We start from the raw sequence: 16337 nt of genomic DNA on the forward strand, positions 1-16337 counted from the left end.
AGACTTCATAGAACGTGCACAGCATCTCTTCTCCTCTCCCCCGCCCCGGGGCTGGTTTGGCACAAGACATGCTCGCAGTCGGGTGCTCCCCCAATCTCACAAGTTGCAGCTGGTCACGAGTTCCAATCGAAGCATTGGGCAGGCGCTTTTCACTTCCGTGTCAGCAGCTCGGCGTGACATCTCTTACCTCCTCCAGCTTCAGTCTGAGCCTCTGGACTCTCGCACTCGGGTTCTGTGCCCGGAAGGACGGATCGCCCCAGTCTCTCCTGGCTCCATCGATTCCCGCCACCCTTTGTGCGGCTGCAAACCCGGGAGAACCTGGGCTACTCTTGGGGGACGTTCGCCTGTACTCTCCATCGCATTTCGGTCCCCAAGAAATTCATCGTCTTACTTGCTCCGGAGAGGAGGAAAAAAAAAAGTTGCACTTACAAGTATTGATCCTGGGATTCGATCTACAGCAGGGCTCAAGGCTGTCAGAACATCTGTAGTTGGATTCTTGACCTCTAGTCTTCGGTAAATCCTACCAGAGCTGTCCATAGTATCCTCTGCCTGCGGATCTGCAGTTATTTGTGTGTGAGAGACAGAAAGAGGGACGCGGGGCTCATCTTTTGCTGGTACCTCTCCAAAACACTGCAGCTTGTCGTTTCATCGGTCTGCAGAAGCGAAGAGTAGGATTCGAGCCACCCCCAGTGCCTTCCAGGAGTGACTTGTGCGTTTTCTCCTTTGGATCGATGTTCATAGCGGAGATCTTGTGCACAGCTGTCCCATAATAACTATCAAAGCCATTAAGTGAATGCTGACTTTCTACCTACATCGCGTTTTTTGCCGATCACCTCCTGTTGCCATCTAGCTGATTTTATTGTGCGCGGTTTTTTTTTTTCAAATTACTATTTTTATTTCACGTTTTCACAAAATCACTTTGGAAAATTGGCTTTGGGGGGCCACAGCTCTGCTGCATTCATTCATTTTTTATGATCAGCACATAAGCAGTAGCAGGTAGAAGGGGAGAATGGCCGAGAGAAAAAGCAACTGGAACAAGGAAGATGATCTGCCTGTCTACCTAGCCAGACCCGGAACCACAGCGCAGACCCCCCGGGTGAAATACGGAGGGATGTTCGCTTCGGTGGAGGGGGCCTACGAGAACAAAACCATCGACTTCGACGCGTACAGCGTGGGGAAGAAGGGTTCCCGCACCCCCAGGAGTGGCAGCAGGCCGGACATGGACGGGGACGCCTTCAGCGAGACAGCCAGTGATGTGAGTGAGATATCCGGATCAGCCATCAGTTCCCCCGGGGACAGGGAGGATAAGACCCCTGGAATCGAGATCAGATACCCGATGGGGAAGGAGCTGCTGCAGGGCCATAACAATGGGAAGGTAAAGAGGGCGTAGAGACGGGAGGGGGGAAAGGGTATGGCTAGGAAAACGAAACGGTGCTCTCCAGGGGAAATCCCTATGTTACTAGAGATGCATCATCCTGGCTGGTTTATGCGGTAGTTAGTTGATCGTGATCGACAATCAGATAACTGCCTTTGACCAATAAGCATTTCTTCTCAACACTCCCAATGTAAATTATTTTTCTCGTATGCTAAAAGACAGTATTTTTTATAGATTGATATCGATTCTTTGTCGGTATCAGTTCAGTCCATTTACAAGTGATAAGCCTTGAGCTGATTTATTTACGCCAGAGGGGTCTAATCAAGGGCAAACTCTGGCTGCAGTTTCCTAGAGCACTCTATTGCAACTTGCCATGCAAGGATTTTGCAGGCTGGATGTTAAAATGTAGATGCATCGTGCATGTTAAGAGAAAGCACTGCATTCTTCTGATCTAATGATTCAGCTGCTCACATTTCCTCCTGTTTCATAAGCAGTTGAGGAAAGGCACCTAGTGTAACAAAGGACTGCTCGAGGTTTGGTCCGAGAGCTCCCCAGGCCTCTCCTTCCAGCTGCTCCACACTACATTTCACTAGTCAACTGCTGCTGCTGTGGTAAAGTGTCTCTCCCACCACCCGATCCATCTGGTTTGCTTTGCGGTTTTGTCAGGCCTCACAATACACCGAGCGCTCCGGTGATACATCTGCTCTGCTAACGCGCCTCCACTTTAAGCGTTCAGTGTGGCTATTATTGCAGCTCAGCGTTTACTTGTATCTGTCTTGCCGAATTTGTTGTTGATCTCTTTTGGTAGAGGCAAAGCGATTTGCTGTCTTCTTTGGGGAGTCACTGGAGCTAAATCAAGTACGTTTCTTGGCTAAACCCAATAAACGAAATCAGAAACCCAGGATTCACTAATCGCAAGCATGGCAGCTCTACACAGTGACTGCAGCACCATAGCTCAGGCATAAATCAACCTTCGCAGTGCAACACTGGCTTTTAATCGTATTTTCCTGCAACGTTGCTTTAGTAGTTTTCTTCAGATGGAGCACTTGTATGATATCCTGAACCACTCCTATTGTGTTTATTTGCCGAGGTATTAAAGTTGCAGAGTCACGAAATGCCCACCGAAGGTTTATTTATTTATTTTTTTTCGAACATTTACATAACACAATGCTTTCGCGTCTTGTCGCCCTACAACACAAAGGGACAGAAAATTGCAGCTACTTCAAAATTAGCACGCGATGCGGTCTTTCTAAGCAGTCACCAATCTGTAAATGTATCCTTAGAGTATCTAGGGAGGGTGGCGATTTGGATGGCTAGGAACACCTTTCCCTGTTGCTGCCTCTTGAAACTAAACTTCAGAAATCCACCTCCCATTTTAATCTGAAATTGCCCTTCAGAAAGATTTTCCTTTAAAAAAAAAAAGCAGAAAAAGAACGAATAGTCGATGCTATCACATACAAAAAGTCTGAAACAGTCATCAGAGCAGGCAGAAAGCAGCAACACTACGTTTAATACTTTCTTGGAAGCAGAGCTGTTTGGGATGAGCTTAAAATCACCTGGATTTACAAAACATGTGTAATAACCCGCTTAGCTGTAGGAGATGGAGCCCAAGCTCATTTCTCTTTTAGGAGTGAATCTTTCTGTCTGTGCCATTTCTGTAGGGACGCTTCTTTTACTGCACCACTGACTGGGTTCAGAAAATTGGCCCTTTTTGTTTGGTCCTCATAGATAAAGTATTGGAAACCTTTGACATTGGTTTGGCTCTTTTCTTCTATTTTGTGGTAAAGGAAAAATATACTTAATATATAGGGCCTATTAAAGGTGGTTGCTCCTAGCCCTGAAGCAGGCTGATTGTCTTTTAAAAACCCAGCTCCGTGCATGCTGGGATCTGTAGTCAGCCCTCGTGTCAGACAAAGGGGGATGGCAAGGGGGGGGGGGAGATAGGTGAAAGGAAATGTATTAAAATATATACAAATACATTTTAAAAAAGAGCGCCTGCTCCGAATGATGAAAAACAATTAAAATTAGACTTTTTGAAAAAGGACAGCCCTTAAAGGTCTTGAGGTGATTTTAGCTGAGCTGAACAGGATTTGATCTTGACTGAGGGGAGGGTCCAGGCTAGGATGACAAGGGGAAGGAAAGGCTTTCTGGAGAGGCAAGAGAAGAAAGGACGTGCCAAGAAGTCAGAACAACTCTGGGCCGCTAGGGGGCGCGCCGACCACCTTCCCCCCCCCCCCCCCCCCCCCCCCCCCCCACACCCAGTGAGGCGCATCCCTCATTTTATTACAGCCCATAAGGTGACAACATTTTTTACGAGGATCCCTTTGGAAAGGAAACTTATTTCCTATTGCATTTTATCACTTTATTGCCCTCAGCAGAATTATTATTTATTAGTACTGTTTGTTTGTTGTTGTTTTTTTGTTTGAACGTGCACTGAAGCAACAAGAGACATCACCATGTCTTACCAAGGCAAGAAGAGCATCCCACACATCACGGTAAGGAGGATGTGTTTGGGTGACAGCAGGGCGGGTGGCTGGATCCCAGCCCCGGTGCCTTTGTTGCAGACATCGGCAGCTTAAAAGCAGGAAAGATTTACGCCGCACGGCATCTGTAGGCAGGCGCTGTAAACTCTCCCTAGAAAGAAGAGGAGGGGGGGGGGGGGACGACGACCCCCCACCCAACACACACAGACACTGTGTGTCTGTGCTAAGTCGCTAGTTGAAATTGGGGCGAAGTAACCTGACATCTCCAGGGCCATAGCGTTTGCGAGAGCAGAGATCAATGTGCTCAATAGGGGCGTAGCCGCTATCCCAAACCATTTTATCCCTTCTACTAAAAGCTCACATGGGAAACGTTTACAGGCACTGCACGCTCAAGAGCAGCACAATGGAAATAATCGGAGAGGAGCAGGGATTAGTCTAGCGAAATCGGCAGGATTTATTAGACGATTCCTTCCTTCTCCTGCCCTGTCCTTTGTAGGGAATCCGATTGTGCGAAAATGGTTGATTACAATTTAGACCGATCTGTGTGTGTTCTGCTGTGGATTTAAATGAAACCCATTAGGTGCATAAGAGGGGCAGAATTGCCATAACCAAAGGCTGAAGAGCTCGAGCAGAACAAAAGAGGTTGTGGTATCTATTTCTAGTCGCTGTTTTACAGGGGAAGATATCAGGACGAGAGGAAGGCAATTATTTTTGTAAGCGCCTGTTTGCCGGGAGAGAATGGGGTACCAGATGGCCTGAAAGACGAACAATTCAACGAGGAATTGTTAAAAAAGGGAAAAAAAGATGCACTGAGCGCCATGACAGAGACAACACCCCCTCCTCCCCGCCCCTCCCCCATCTATAAGTAAGGAGCTGAATATCCTTGCGATAATATGGGAAATCAGAAGGTTATTGGTACATTAAAGATCCGAGGTTGCATGAATAAGGAGACATATGAGAAAATAATCTTTTTGTTGCTGTTGTTGTTAAAGGTCTTTACTTACCATTTGAAACACTGGTTCCTATAAAGGCCATTATCAGGGTAGATAAGGAACAGACATACTATAGTTTTAAAGCATAAAGAATAGGTATTGAGGGTCAGATGTATCCTAGGTTTTACTACTAAACATAGAAAGAAAGGTCAATAAACATACAATTATAAAATGATACTTTTCCTTGGGTTTACCTAATATGTTTTTTGAATTGCTTTTGGGAGCTAACATTCCCTTGCGTCTGAAGGAAATGAAAAATGTGCTGTGATCAGTCTGGGTAAACTGCCCTCAGAAAAACTATGTTACTATAAGTAGCATTTTCAATATGACATCTAAGTCTGACTTTGGACATTTTGCTCAAAACATCCAGAATCCAAGCAGCGAATACAGTGATTTTCGAAAGAGCAAAGTTTCTTCTTTCTTTTTTTTAAGGCCATTTGCTAGATGTTTTTGTGCTCTGTGCATTTATCTTTTTGGTCCATTTTTGAAAAAAAAATGTCCAAGTGAAAAACACCCGAAATCAAGCCAGTGGGATATAGGCGGAGCCAGCATTCTTAGTAGACTGGCCATACGACATTCCAGCAGAGCAGTGGGGCACCTTAGGGGACACTGCAGTGGACTTCACCTAAAAGCTCCCAGGTACACATCTCACTGTTACCCCCTTATATTGTATGGTGAGCCCTCCAAAACCCACAAAAAAACCTACTTTACCCAACTGTATACCACTACAATAGCCCTTATGGCCTCAGGTGTCACCTATATGTGGGTATAGTAAGTTTTTGGTGAACATAAGAGAAACAATACTAGGTCAGACCAATGGTCCATCTAGTCCAGTATCCTGTTTTCCAATCAGTGGCCAAGCCAGGTCACAAGTACCTGGCAGAAACCCAATTAGCAGCAACATTCTATGCTACCAATCCTGGGGCAAGCAGTTGATTTCCCATGTCTGTCTCGATAGAAGACTGGGCTTTTGCTCCAGGAATTTGTCCAAACCTTTTTAAAACCCAGATATGCTAACTGCTGTTACTACATCCTCTGGCAAAGAGTTCTAGAGCTTAACTATTCATTGAGTGAAAAAAATATTTCCTCCTATTTGTTTTAAAAGTATTTCCATGTAACTTCCTCGAACGTCCCTTAGTCTGTGTACTTTTAGAATGAGCAAAAAATCAATTTACTTCTACTTGTTCTACACCACTCAGGATTTTGTAGACCTCAATCATATCTCTCCCCTCATCTGTCTCTTTTCCAAGCTGAAGAGCCCTAACCTCTTTAGCCTTTCCTCATACTAGAGGAGTTCCATCCCCTTTATCATTTGGTCACTCTTCTTTGAACCTTTTCTAATTCTGCTCTCTATTTTTTGAGATATGGCAACCAGACAATGCGATACAACGGCATTATAGTATTTTCGGTCTGATTCACCATCCCTTTCCTAATAATTACTAGCATCCTGCTTGCTATTTTTGACTGCCGCCTCACACTGAGCAGAAGATTTCAGCATACTATCTACAACGACACCTAGATCTTTTTCTTGAGTGCTGATCCCCATGGTGGACCCTAGCATCAGGTAACCACGTTTCCAATGTGCATCTCCTTGCAGTTGTCCACATGAAATTTCATCTGCCATTCGGATGCCCAATCTTCCAATTTCCTAAGGTCTTCCTGCAATATTTCACAGTCCGCACGTGTTTTAACTACGTTGAATAGTTTTGTATCATCTGCAGATTTAATCACCTCACTCATCATTCCAATTTCCATATCATTTGTTTATAAATATATTACATAGCATTGATCCCAATACAGATCCCTGTAACTCACACTCTCCACCACCCATGTAACAGCTAGAGTGGGTTATGGACCTGGGTCCCCTTCTCCACAATGCACTGCTCTGACCACTAGGCTACTCCAGGTCCTGCTTGCTGCTCTAATAGGACTGGCCATAGCATCTGAAGCTGTCATAGAGGGTGGTATGTACTATTTCTCTTCTTTGGGTTTGAGAGGGGATCAGTGGCTATTGGGGAAGTAAGAGGGTCATTTCTTTATTCCTCCAGTGGCCATCTGGTCATTTAGAGCACTTTTTTGGGGCTTAGTCATTATTGAAATAGGCCTAGCTCAAAATGTCTTAGTTTTAGTCCTGGACATTTTGGTTTTGTTCCATTATGGCAGAAAAACATCCGAGTATTAAGAATGCCCTAATTCTGCCCCCAACATGCCCCCTTGTGATTTGGATGCACTGCAGACGAAATGCATAGACAAACGTTTGCAAAATAGGTTTCGAAAATAGCAATTTGAACGTTTTGGCAAGTAAAACTTCCAAATGCTACTTTATGCCACTTTGTCAACATTTTTCTCTTTCCAAAATGAGCCCCTTAGTAAAGTAGGCACCAGCGTGCAGTAACATTTTGGTACAGATGAACTATGCAGTTTCCCCATAGACACAACATAGGAAAAACAAAACCTTTAATATAGTCAGATGCTCCTTTGATATGCCAAGGCTTAGAGCTTCTTTTACTGAAGTGAGCAGCAAATGAGAGGAAGCGGTTTAGTAAAAGAGGCCCTTCTCTTCTTGGAGTTAGCAGGTGAGAGCTTCTCCACCTACCTCTTAAATAATTCAACAAATTTACTCATAAATGTACAATGGAACATTTTCATTAATTTCACATGACTGTGGTTGCAGCAAACAGTATCATAACAGTATCATAAAACAATTGTTGCCTCTTTTATAAAGGCAAACAAGGCAACAATCCTGCTTATTTTCGAAGGAGAAGGCAGGCCATCTTCCGACAGAAATCGGGAGATGGCCGGCCATCTCCTGAAGCCGGCCAAATCAGTATAACCGAAAGCCAATTTTGGCCAGCTTCAACTGCTTTCCGTCGCAGCACCGGCCAAAGTTAAAGGGGGTGTTTTGGCAGGGTATGGAAGGCGGGATGGGGGTGTGGTTACGAGAAGGCCGGCTTCGGCTAATAATGGAAAAAAGAAGTCCAGCTCTGATGAGCACTTGGCCAGCTTCACTTGGTCCATTTATTTTTAGCCTCCAAAAAGTGCCCCAAATGACCAGATGACCACCAGAGGAAATTGGGGATGACCTCCCCTTACTCCCCCAGTGGTCACCAACCCCTTAACCACCCCCCAAAAAAATTAAAATTCATTTTTTGCCAGCCTCAAATGTCTTACCCAGCTCCATCACAGCAGTATACAGGTCCCTGGAGCAGTTTTTAGTGGGTGCAGTGCACTTCAGGCAGGTGGACCCAGGCCCATCCCCCCCTACCTGTTACACTTGTGGTGGTAAATGGGAGCCATCCAAACCCCCTCCAAAACCCACTGTACCCACATGTAGGTGCCCCCCTTCACCCCTAAGGGCTATGGTAGTGGTGTACTGTTGTGGGGAATGGGTTTTGGGGGGGATATGGGGGGCTCAGCACACAAGGTAAGGAAGGTATGCACCTGGGAGCTATTTTTGAAGTCCACTGCAGTGCCCCCTAGGGTGCCCAGTTGGTGTCCTGGTATGTCAGGGGGACCGGTGCACTACAAATGCTGGCTCCTCCCACGACCAAAGGGCTTGGATTTGGCTGGGTTTGAGATGGCCGCCATTAGTTTCCATTATTGTTGAAAACCAAAGTCGGCCATCTCTAAAGCTGGCCCGACTGTATTATCGAAACGAAAGATGGCCGGCCATCTTGTTCCCATAATATGGTCGCGACGCCGTCTTATGGGGCCGACCCCATTCAATTATGCCCCTCCACGTGCCTTCATAAATTAGCCTTCTGCCAGCAGCGTACCAAGGATGGGACAGTGGGGGTGGTCCACCACGGGTTGCATGCTGCAGGCGGGGTGCAGGGAGCAGCCACATGGCTGTTGGCTCCCTGTTCCATCTGCTATTATTTCCTGTTCTGGGGCACAGGAACAGCCACACAGCTGCTCCCAGCACCCCAGTAGGTAAGAAAAATGCCTCCAGAGGGGGAAGCTTGGAGATGATGCTCCACCCTGCACCCAGGGGAGGGGTGCGCAGCCGCGATCCGCCCTGGGTGGCAGCCGACCAAGGAACACCACTGCCTCCTGCAATGACCCCCAGTGGCATATAAATTCTCTGGCACCAATTTATACCTGCTCTGAAGAAGTTGTAAATATCTGCATGTACTCTATTCTGCTCAATCATATTTTATGTATGTCATTATTTTTTATTAAGACCCAGCAGTTGAAACAAATTCACTTCAAATACAATTTAAAATCACAATACTGCAAACACTGACAGAAAATCCATCATCAATGCATGGTATTTGTTCTATATGCAGCCACCAATCCTACATTTATCATGCATATTACATAAAATACATAAACATACCCCTCCCCAATTTCCCCCAAACTGTGCTCCTAGGAACACCTTTGGGCAGATCATGTGAAAATAAAAGTTTGCGGGTTCTGGGTAGTCTCGCCTTCCTGCAGGAAATGGCCGTGCAGCAAGTAAAGCACTTGCCGTGTGGCCATTCCAGGGGGAGTCCTTACTGCCACCCATTGAGGTGGTGGTAAAGGCTTCCGCTTCAGTCTGGCAGTAATCGGCCAGCATGCGGCACTGCCCAATTACTGTGAGGCGGCTGAGGGGTGATGTGATAGAGGTGTACAAAATAATGAGTGGGGTAGAGCAGACAGATTTGAAGCGTTTGTTTACGCTTTCTAACAATAATAGAACCAGGGGACACAAGATGAAATTAGAATGTGGTAGGTTTAAAACAAATTGGAGAAAGATTTTCTTTACTCAGCGTGTAGTTAGACTCTGGAACTCATTGCCGGAGAAGGTAGGGATGGCAGCTGGCCTTGCTGAGTTTAAAGGAGGTCTGGACAGATTCCTGAAGGAAAAGTCCATTGATCGTTATTAAATTTTGGGGTTTTGCCAGGTTCTTGGGGCCTGGACTGGCCGCTGTCAGAGACGGATTGCTGGGCTTGATGGACCTTTGGTCTTTTCCCAGCATGGCAGTTCTTATGTACTTATGATGATAAATTCCTGAGCAAGGTACAGCATCAATACTTCTGCCAGTTTGTATTCTGCAATTGCTTTTGGTATGCCCAATAAATTTTTGTAGTGCTGGAAATGACGGCACTCTAGGGGTGGGAAGTACTGACGGGCTGCTGCGGTAGCCCAGCGGTACTTTCTGTATAGCTAGTGGTAAGCCTGTGTTGGGTTACCGCCACTTAGTAAAAGGAGCCCTTAGTTAATAGGCTCCAATGATTTGATTCGTTATCCTAGTAAGTCCTTCGTTACACTGTAAATCTGTTGATTGCAGTTCCTTATTTATTTATTTTTATTTACTAGGATTTATTTACTGCCTTTTTGAAGGAATTCACTCATGGCGGTGTACAGCAAGAATAAGTCAAACATAAGCAATAGACAATTACAGCAGTAAAAATATTCACAGCAATACAAAGTATGGCATTGAGGGGCATAATCGAACGGGGCGCCCAAGATTTCCTGGGGCCGTCCTCGTGAAGGGGCGGGGAAACCTGTAATTATCAAAACAAGATGGGCGGCCATCTTTCGTTTCGATAATACGGTCGAGGACGCCCAAATCCCAACATTTAGGTTGACCTTAGAGTTGGTCATCCCTAGAGATGGTCGTCCCCGGTTGTAGGCGATAATGGAAACCAAGGACGCCCATCTCAGAAACGACCAAATCCAAGCCATTTGGTCACGGGAGGAGCCAGCATTCGTAGTGCACTGGTCCCCCTCATATGCCAGCAAACCAACAAGGCACCCTAAGGGGCACTGCAGTGGACTTCACAAATTGCTCCCAGGTACATAGCTCCCTTACCTTGGGTGCTGAGCCCCCCCAACCCCCCCCCCCAAAAAAAAAAACCCACTCCCCACAACTGTACACTACTACCATAGCCCTAAGGGGTGAAGGGGGGGCACCTACATGTGGGTTTGTGGTGGGTTTTGAAGGGCTCACATTTACCACCACAAGTGTAACAGGTAGGGGGGATGGACCTAGGTCCTCCTGCCTGAAGTGCACTGCACCCACTAAAACTGCTCCAGGGACCTGCATACTTCTGTCATGGAGCTGGGTATGACATTTGAGGCTGGCATAGAGGCTGGCAAAAAATGAATTTTAATTTTTTTGGGGGGTGGGAAGGGGTTGGTGACCACTGGGGGAGTAAGGGGAGGTCATCCCTGATTCCCTCCGGTGGTCATCTGGTCAGTTCGGGCACCTTTTTGAGGCTTGGTCGCAAGAAAAAGTGGACCAAGTAAAGTTGGCCAAGTGCTCGTCAGGGACACCCTTTTTTTTCCATTATCATCAGAGGATGCCCGTCTGTTAAGCACGCCCCGGTCCCGCCTTCGCTACCCTGCCGACACACCCCCGTGAACTCTGGTCGTCCCTGCGACGGAAAGCAGTTGAGGGCGCCCAAAATCAGCTTTTGATTATGCCGATTTGGGTGACCCTGAGAGAAGGACGCCCATCTCCTGAAGATGGGCACCCTTCTGTTTCGAAAATAAGCCTGATAGTATGCTACATTACAATACCAACATAATACACTATAAAACATTTTAATAGACAGCATAGGGTATAAGCAAAGATGGAACATATAGATAGATAAGCTAGAGCAAAAGGAGTAAGAAAATAAGGGACTAGTTAACGAGAGCTGCAAATGAGGTCAGAAAGGTGCTTGAATATTATCTTGGCTAGGGTAAGAGTGGATAAACATGTCCCTGCTATAAATATGTGCAGCCGGTAAACCATGTTAACTAGTCCTGTTATAATGTAAGCTACATAGAACTGAAGTCGATTTGGATAATGTGGGATACAAGACTAAGTAAATTGAAATAGAAAATGGAAACGGAGCTAACAAGTACTTAATTGGCATTAATTATGATTTGGGGCCGATCTGGCTACACACTATTCTGTAACAACGAGTACCTAAATTGGATTACGTGCAAATCAAAAGGGGACATGGCCTTGGGTGGGTCAGGGGCGTTCATAAAAGATGTGCACATTGTTATAGAATAGCGGGGATCGGTGCCCAATTTGCCTGCCAGGATTTACACCAGGTTTTAGCTGGTGTAAGTCCTCATGCCCAGAGTTGAGTGCCGAATTCAGTTCTCAGTGCTATTCTACAATGCTCATCTCAAAGTGTTCTTTATAGAATAACATTGAATGCCAAATTTTGTCAGTGCTGAATTTTCAGCGCCATTTATAGAATCTGGTCCTATGTGTCACATGAGTGCAATACAAATAGAGAGGGTAATACAGCATACATAGAAAGTGTACAAACAAAAAAAGCAACACTGGGCCTTCAAGACTGGGACAACAGGAGTTCTTTATTGACAGGTGACCCGACACAGACCGTGTTTCAGCGTTAAACAACGCCTGCCTCAGGGGTCTAACGGTGAGACATATAAAAACATATATAAATAAAAAAATCATCAATAATTCAAACATTTAAATAACTAACAATAATAATAATATTAATGTTGAAAAACTAATAATATTGATTATAGAAAACATAATGGTGATAAAACATAAAATACATTGAGAGAGTAGCATCACTAAAAATTATACTTAGAAAAGTCATGAACATTTACTTAAAACATAATAATAATTATTATTTGTATGTATAGAGAACCCATAAAACAAGATCAGATAAAAATGTAGAGAACGCACATAAATAGCATACAGATCCATGTGTCACATGCAAATTAGAGCCAAATTAGCACCAATTAATGGCACTTATGGACTATTATTGGTATGTAATGGTAATTAGTGCCTAATTTAACAATTAAGTTGGGTGCACTATTCTATAACTTGTGCACCCAAATTTGTATTCTAGTTGTAAATTTGGATACCCAACTTTATAGAATCCGGGGGAGATTAGGTTTATTATAATTTACAGGTTATCAAAGTTGAAACTACTTTGAAGTCAAGTTCATGAGTTTGATGTTGCTACAAAAAAAATCTTCCTGATAGATTATGAACTGTCAACTGCCAGTTGTCAAACCTTTGCAATTTTAACTTTGGAGCAAAATGAGTTACATGTTCTACCAAGGTATTGTAGAAAAATGTAGGCTACCAAAAGTGGTGCTTGTTCAATGGCATTTCAGACTGGACAACTGAAAAAATACTACTAATGCCTTTCCAACCAGCATTGTGTTGAGATTGGGATTCCCTTGATTAAATTACTTGGCTTCCCAAATCTGAGCTCATAGTGAGTTTACCCAGATAAAGTACATATGATCATGCCCGAGAGCACTCACAATCTTAAGTTTTGTACTTGAGTCTATGGAGGATGAAGTGACTTGTCCAAGATCACCAGTAGTGTCAATGGGAGATGCAGGATCCCTGGTTCTCTAATCACTCTTCCACTAGAGCTTTACCTCCTGCACAGCCTCTTCTCACCTGCTTCCATTCAAATATTAGCAGTGTACACAAATTGCACATTTTCATACATAGTTTGAGTACATGTGTTCCTTGACCCCATGGATTTATAAGTCCAATAACACTACAGGATGGTGGTTATTTCTTTTCCCTCTTCCTCTTCCTCCTCTTCAGAGTTTCATTATTTAGGATTAATCTTGTTAGGATCCATTCACTAAGCTGGGAAGTTCATTTCTATTTACTACTGCACTGTCAACATTTATAATTTCAAGAGTGAAGCCCAACTAAATTAATACTAGAATTTACTGTACTTAAAAGTAGAAAGTATTCTAAAAGCTTTCTTAGATTTTGGATTTCTATAGTAGTGCTTTATACAAGCAAGGATTAAACATGCTGGGTTCCATTAATCTGTGTCCCAGAAGTAAAATGAATGTTTGCTCTATTAATGAATTAACCTATTGAGTCATCATGTTATGACTGCACTGTGTGTGGCAGCATCCCTTTTAATGAATAAAATATAAGGCAATGAAACTGATAAATAAAATGCACTTACTTAAAAGCAAACTGTAATGGCCCGAGGTTTCCATTACATTTGTAAAAAAACACTTTTAAGAAAACCTGTGTACCATGAGGCAAAGGCTTCTGTAGGATCCAGTATAATACTGGTTTAGCCTCTATTTCAGTTAATATTACAGGTTAAACTCAGGGACATCATAAAATTTAGTAGCCAGGAAACTATGGTGCTTATTTCAGAAGCATTATTCTGAGTTTAAATGTGAATAAACTAGCATTTAGAGTACACTTATAAGGCTATAGTTCCTTATAAGGCTATAGTTTAGGCTTAGGCGGGATATAAATTTTATAAACAAAAATAAATAAATAAACAGCACTGAAAAATCAGCACAGAAAAGCACAGGCACCAAGTGTAATTCTATAAAGGCTGCACATCTTTTACAGATTTGCACTTAGTGTCAGTTCTATATTTTGCAGAACCTGCTTAAATTTTGAAGCTGTTTACAGAATATGACTAATCAGTTTATAGAATCCACCTACATTTCGGTGCCCTTTATAGAATGCTGAAATATCGGTGCTGATCTGTCAGCGCTGATGTGACATTGCCGTATAATGATGTCATGATGTTACATGGGGGGGGGGGGGGGGGGGGCAGTGAGAAAAATGGTGTCCAGATGTCAGCAGCCTAATTTTTCTCAGGAGGACACCTTGCTTTTAGCAAGGCTGTTTTGTATGGAAGGGGAACAAAAGATACTTCATCCTCCCACACCATAAGAGATCCTACCTGAGATACAGGAGGGCCTGGAAGAGATTGACTCATATAATTCCCAATTCTCCTTCCCCAGAGATGTAAGTATAAAAAGCAAGCAGGGTACTATGCACAAGTTATGTTCCTGATTTTATTGGTTAGCTCTCCCTGGGGTAGTGCAGGGAGAGCTGGGAGCTGAACTAACCACTGCAGAATGATTAGTCAACTGTTTTAACCACTAGGCTTATCTCCATTCCTGCATAGCTGTGCCTCTTACAATGGGGAAGATTGTCTCCCCGGGGAGGGAAGTGCAAAATACAAGAAGGTCAAGTGGACTTCCCTGGAAGGGGGGGGGGGGGGGAGTGCAAAATGCAAGCAGGTCAGGTGAACAGCTCGGGGTCATATGCTCTAGTGCTGGGATTTGAACCAGCCACCCATGAATGATGTCAACTGTTCTAACCACAAGGCTACCTCCTGTACTCCATCTTCTTTGCAAGGTTCAATGTGAGTTGGCAATCACATTTATCCATTTCATGAGGCATGTATACAGTCATCGGCATGGCATACTACACTGTCAGATGGAAGTAGAGGCAGGAGGAGACATGATATAAGAACATAAACATTGCCATATTGGGACAGACCAAATGTCCATCAAGCCCTGTATCCTGTTTCCAACAGTGGCCAATCCAGGTCACAAGTACCTGGCAAAATCCAAGTCCATCTTAATAATGGTTTATGCACTTTGTTTTAGGAAAATATCCAAACTATCCATGTCAAACAGCTGTGTGAAACCTCTGTCATGTACCTGTCATTCAACCTCTCTCTTTAGTGAATTATTGAGATGCCGAGCACCAGAGAGGGAAGCACAAGTGCCTTCTCAAACATGGTGCAAACCCCAGGTCCAAAGAAGCAGTTAGCTGACACTTCCAACTACCTTGGAACAAGTGTAAATGTCAATATCCATATTTTTTAAATCATCCCAAATCAGACTCACCTGGGTATGTGTACAAAGGGTCAGTCTTGATGCCAGTCAGGCTCATTTTTGAAAGAGAAGGATGCCCATCTTTCGACACAAATCGGAAGATGGGCATCCTTCTCACAGGGTCGTCCAAATCGGTATAATTGAAAGCCGATTTTGGGTGTCCCCAACTACTTTCCGTCACAGGGATGGCCAAAGTTCAAGGGGGCGTATCAGAGGCGTAGCGAAGACGAGACTTGGGCGTGCCTAACATATGGATGTCCTCGACCCATAATGGAAAAAAAGGGGGCGTCCCTGACGAGCACTTGGACGACTTTACCTGGTCATGTTTTTCTTACGACCAAGCCTCAAAAAGGTGCCCGAACTGACCAGATGACCACCGGAGAGAATCAGGGATGACCTCCCCTTACTCCCCCAGTGGTCACTAACCCCCTCCCACCCTCAAAAAATATCTTTAAAAATATTGATTGCCAGCCTCTATGCCAGCCTCAGATGCCATACTTAGGTCCATGACAGCAGTATGCAGGTCCCTAGAGCAGTTTTAGTGGGTGCAGTGTACTTCAGGCAGGCGGACCCAGGCCCATACCCCCCTACCTGTTACGTTTGTGGAGAAAACAGCGAGCCCTCCAAAACCCACCAGAAACCCACTGTACCCACATCTAGGTGCCCCCCTTCACCTGTAAGGACTATGGTAGTGGGTTTTAGGGGGATTGGGGAACTCAGCACACAAGGTAAGGGAGCTATGTACCTGGGAGCAATTTATGAAGTCCACTGCAGTGCCCCCTAGGGTGCCCGATTGGTGTCCTGGCATGTCAGGGGGACCAGTGCACTAGAAATGCTGGCTCCTCCCATGACCAAAGGGCTTGCATTTGGTCGTTTCTGAGATG

General features: G+C 44.6%; 1 protein-coding gene across 2 annotated transcripts in view; it reads left to right on the plus strand.

Annotated features, from left to right (window-relative positions):
* The first annotated feature begins 1009 nt into the window (after nt 1–1009).
* Nucleotides 1010–16337, plus strand: part of CRMP1 (collapsin response mediator protein 1) — a 118764-nt gene continuing 103436 nt past the window's right edge. For both annotated transcript variants that reach the window (XM_030192594.1, XM_030192593.1), the window contains exon 1: nt 1010–1375. In XM_030192594.1, coding sequence (XP_030048454.1) covers nt 1010–1375 — 366 coding nt within the window. The remainder of the gene's footprint in view (nt 1376–16337) is intronic.

Source organism: Microcaecilia unicolor, chromosome 2, assembly GCF_901765095.1.
Source record: "Microcaecilia unicolor chromosome 2, aMicUni1.1, whole genome shotgun sequence".
NCBI classification, from domain to species: domain Eukaryota; kingdom Metazoa; phylum Chordata; class Amphibia; order Gymnophiona; family Siphonopidae; genus Microcaecilia; species Microcaecilia unicolor.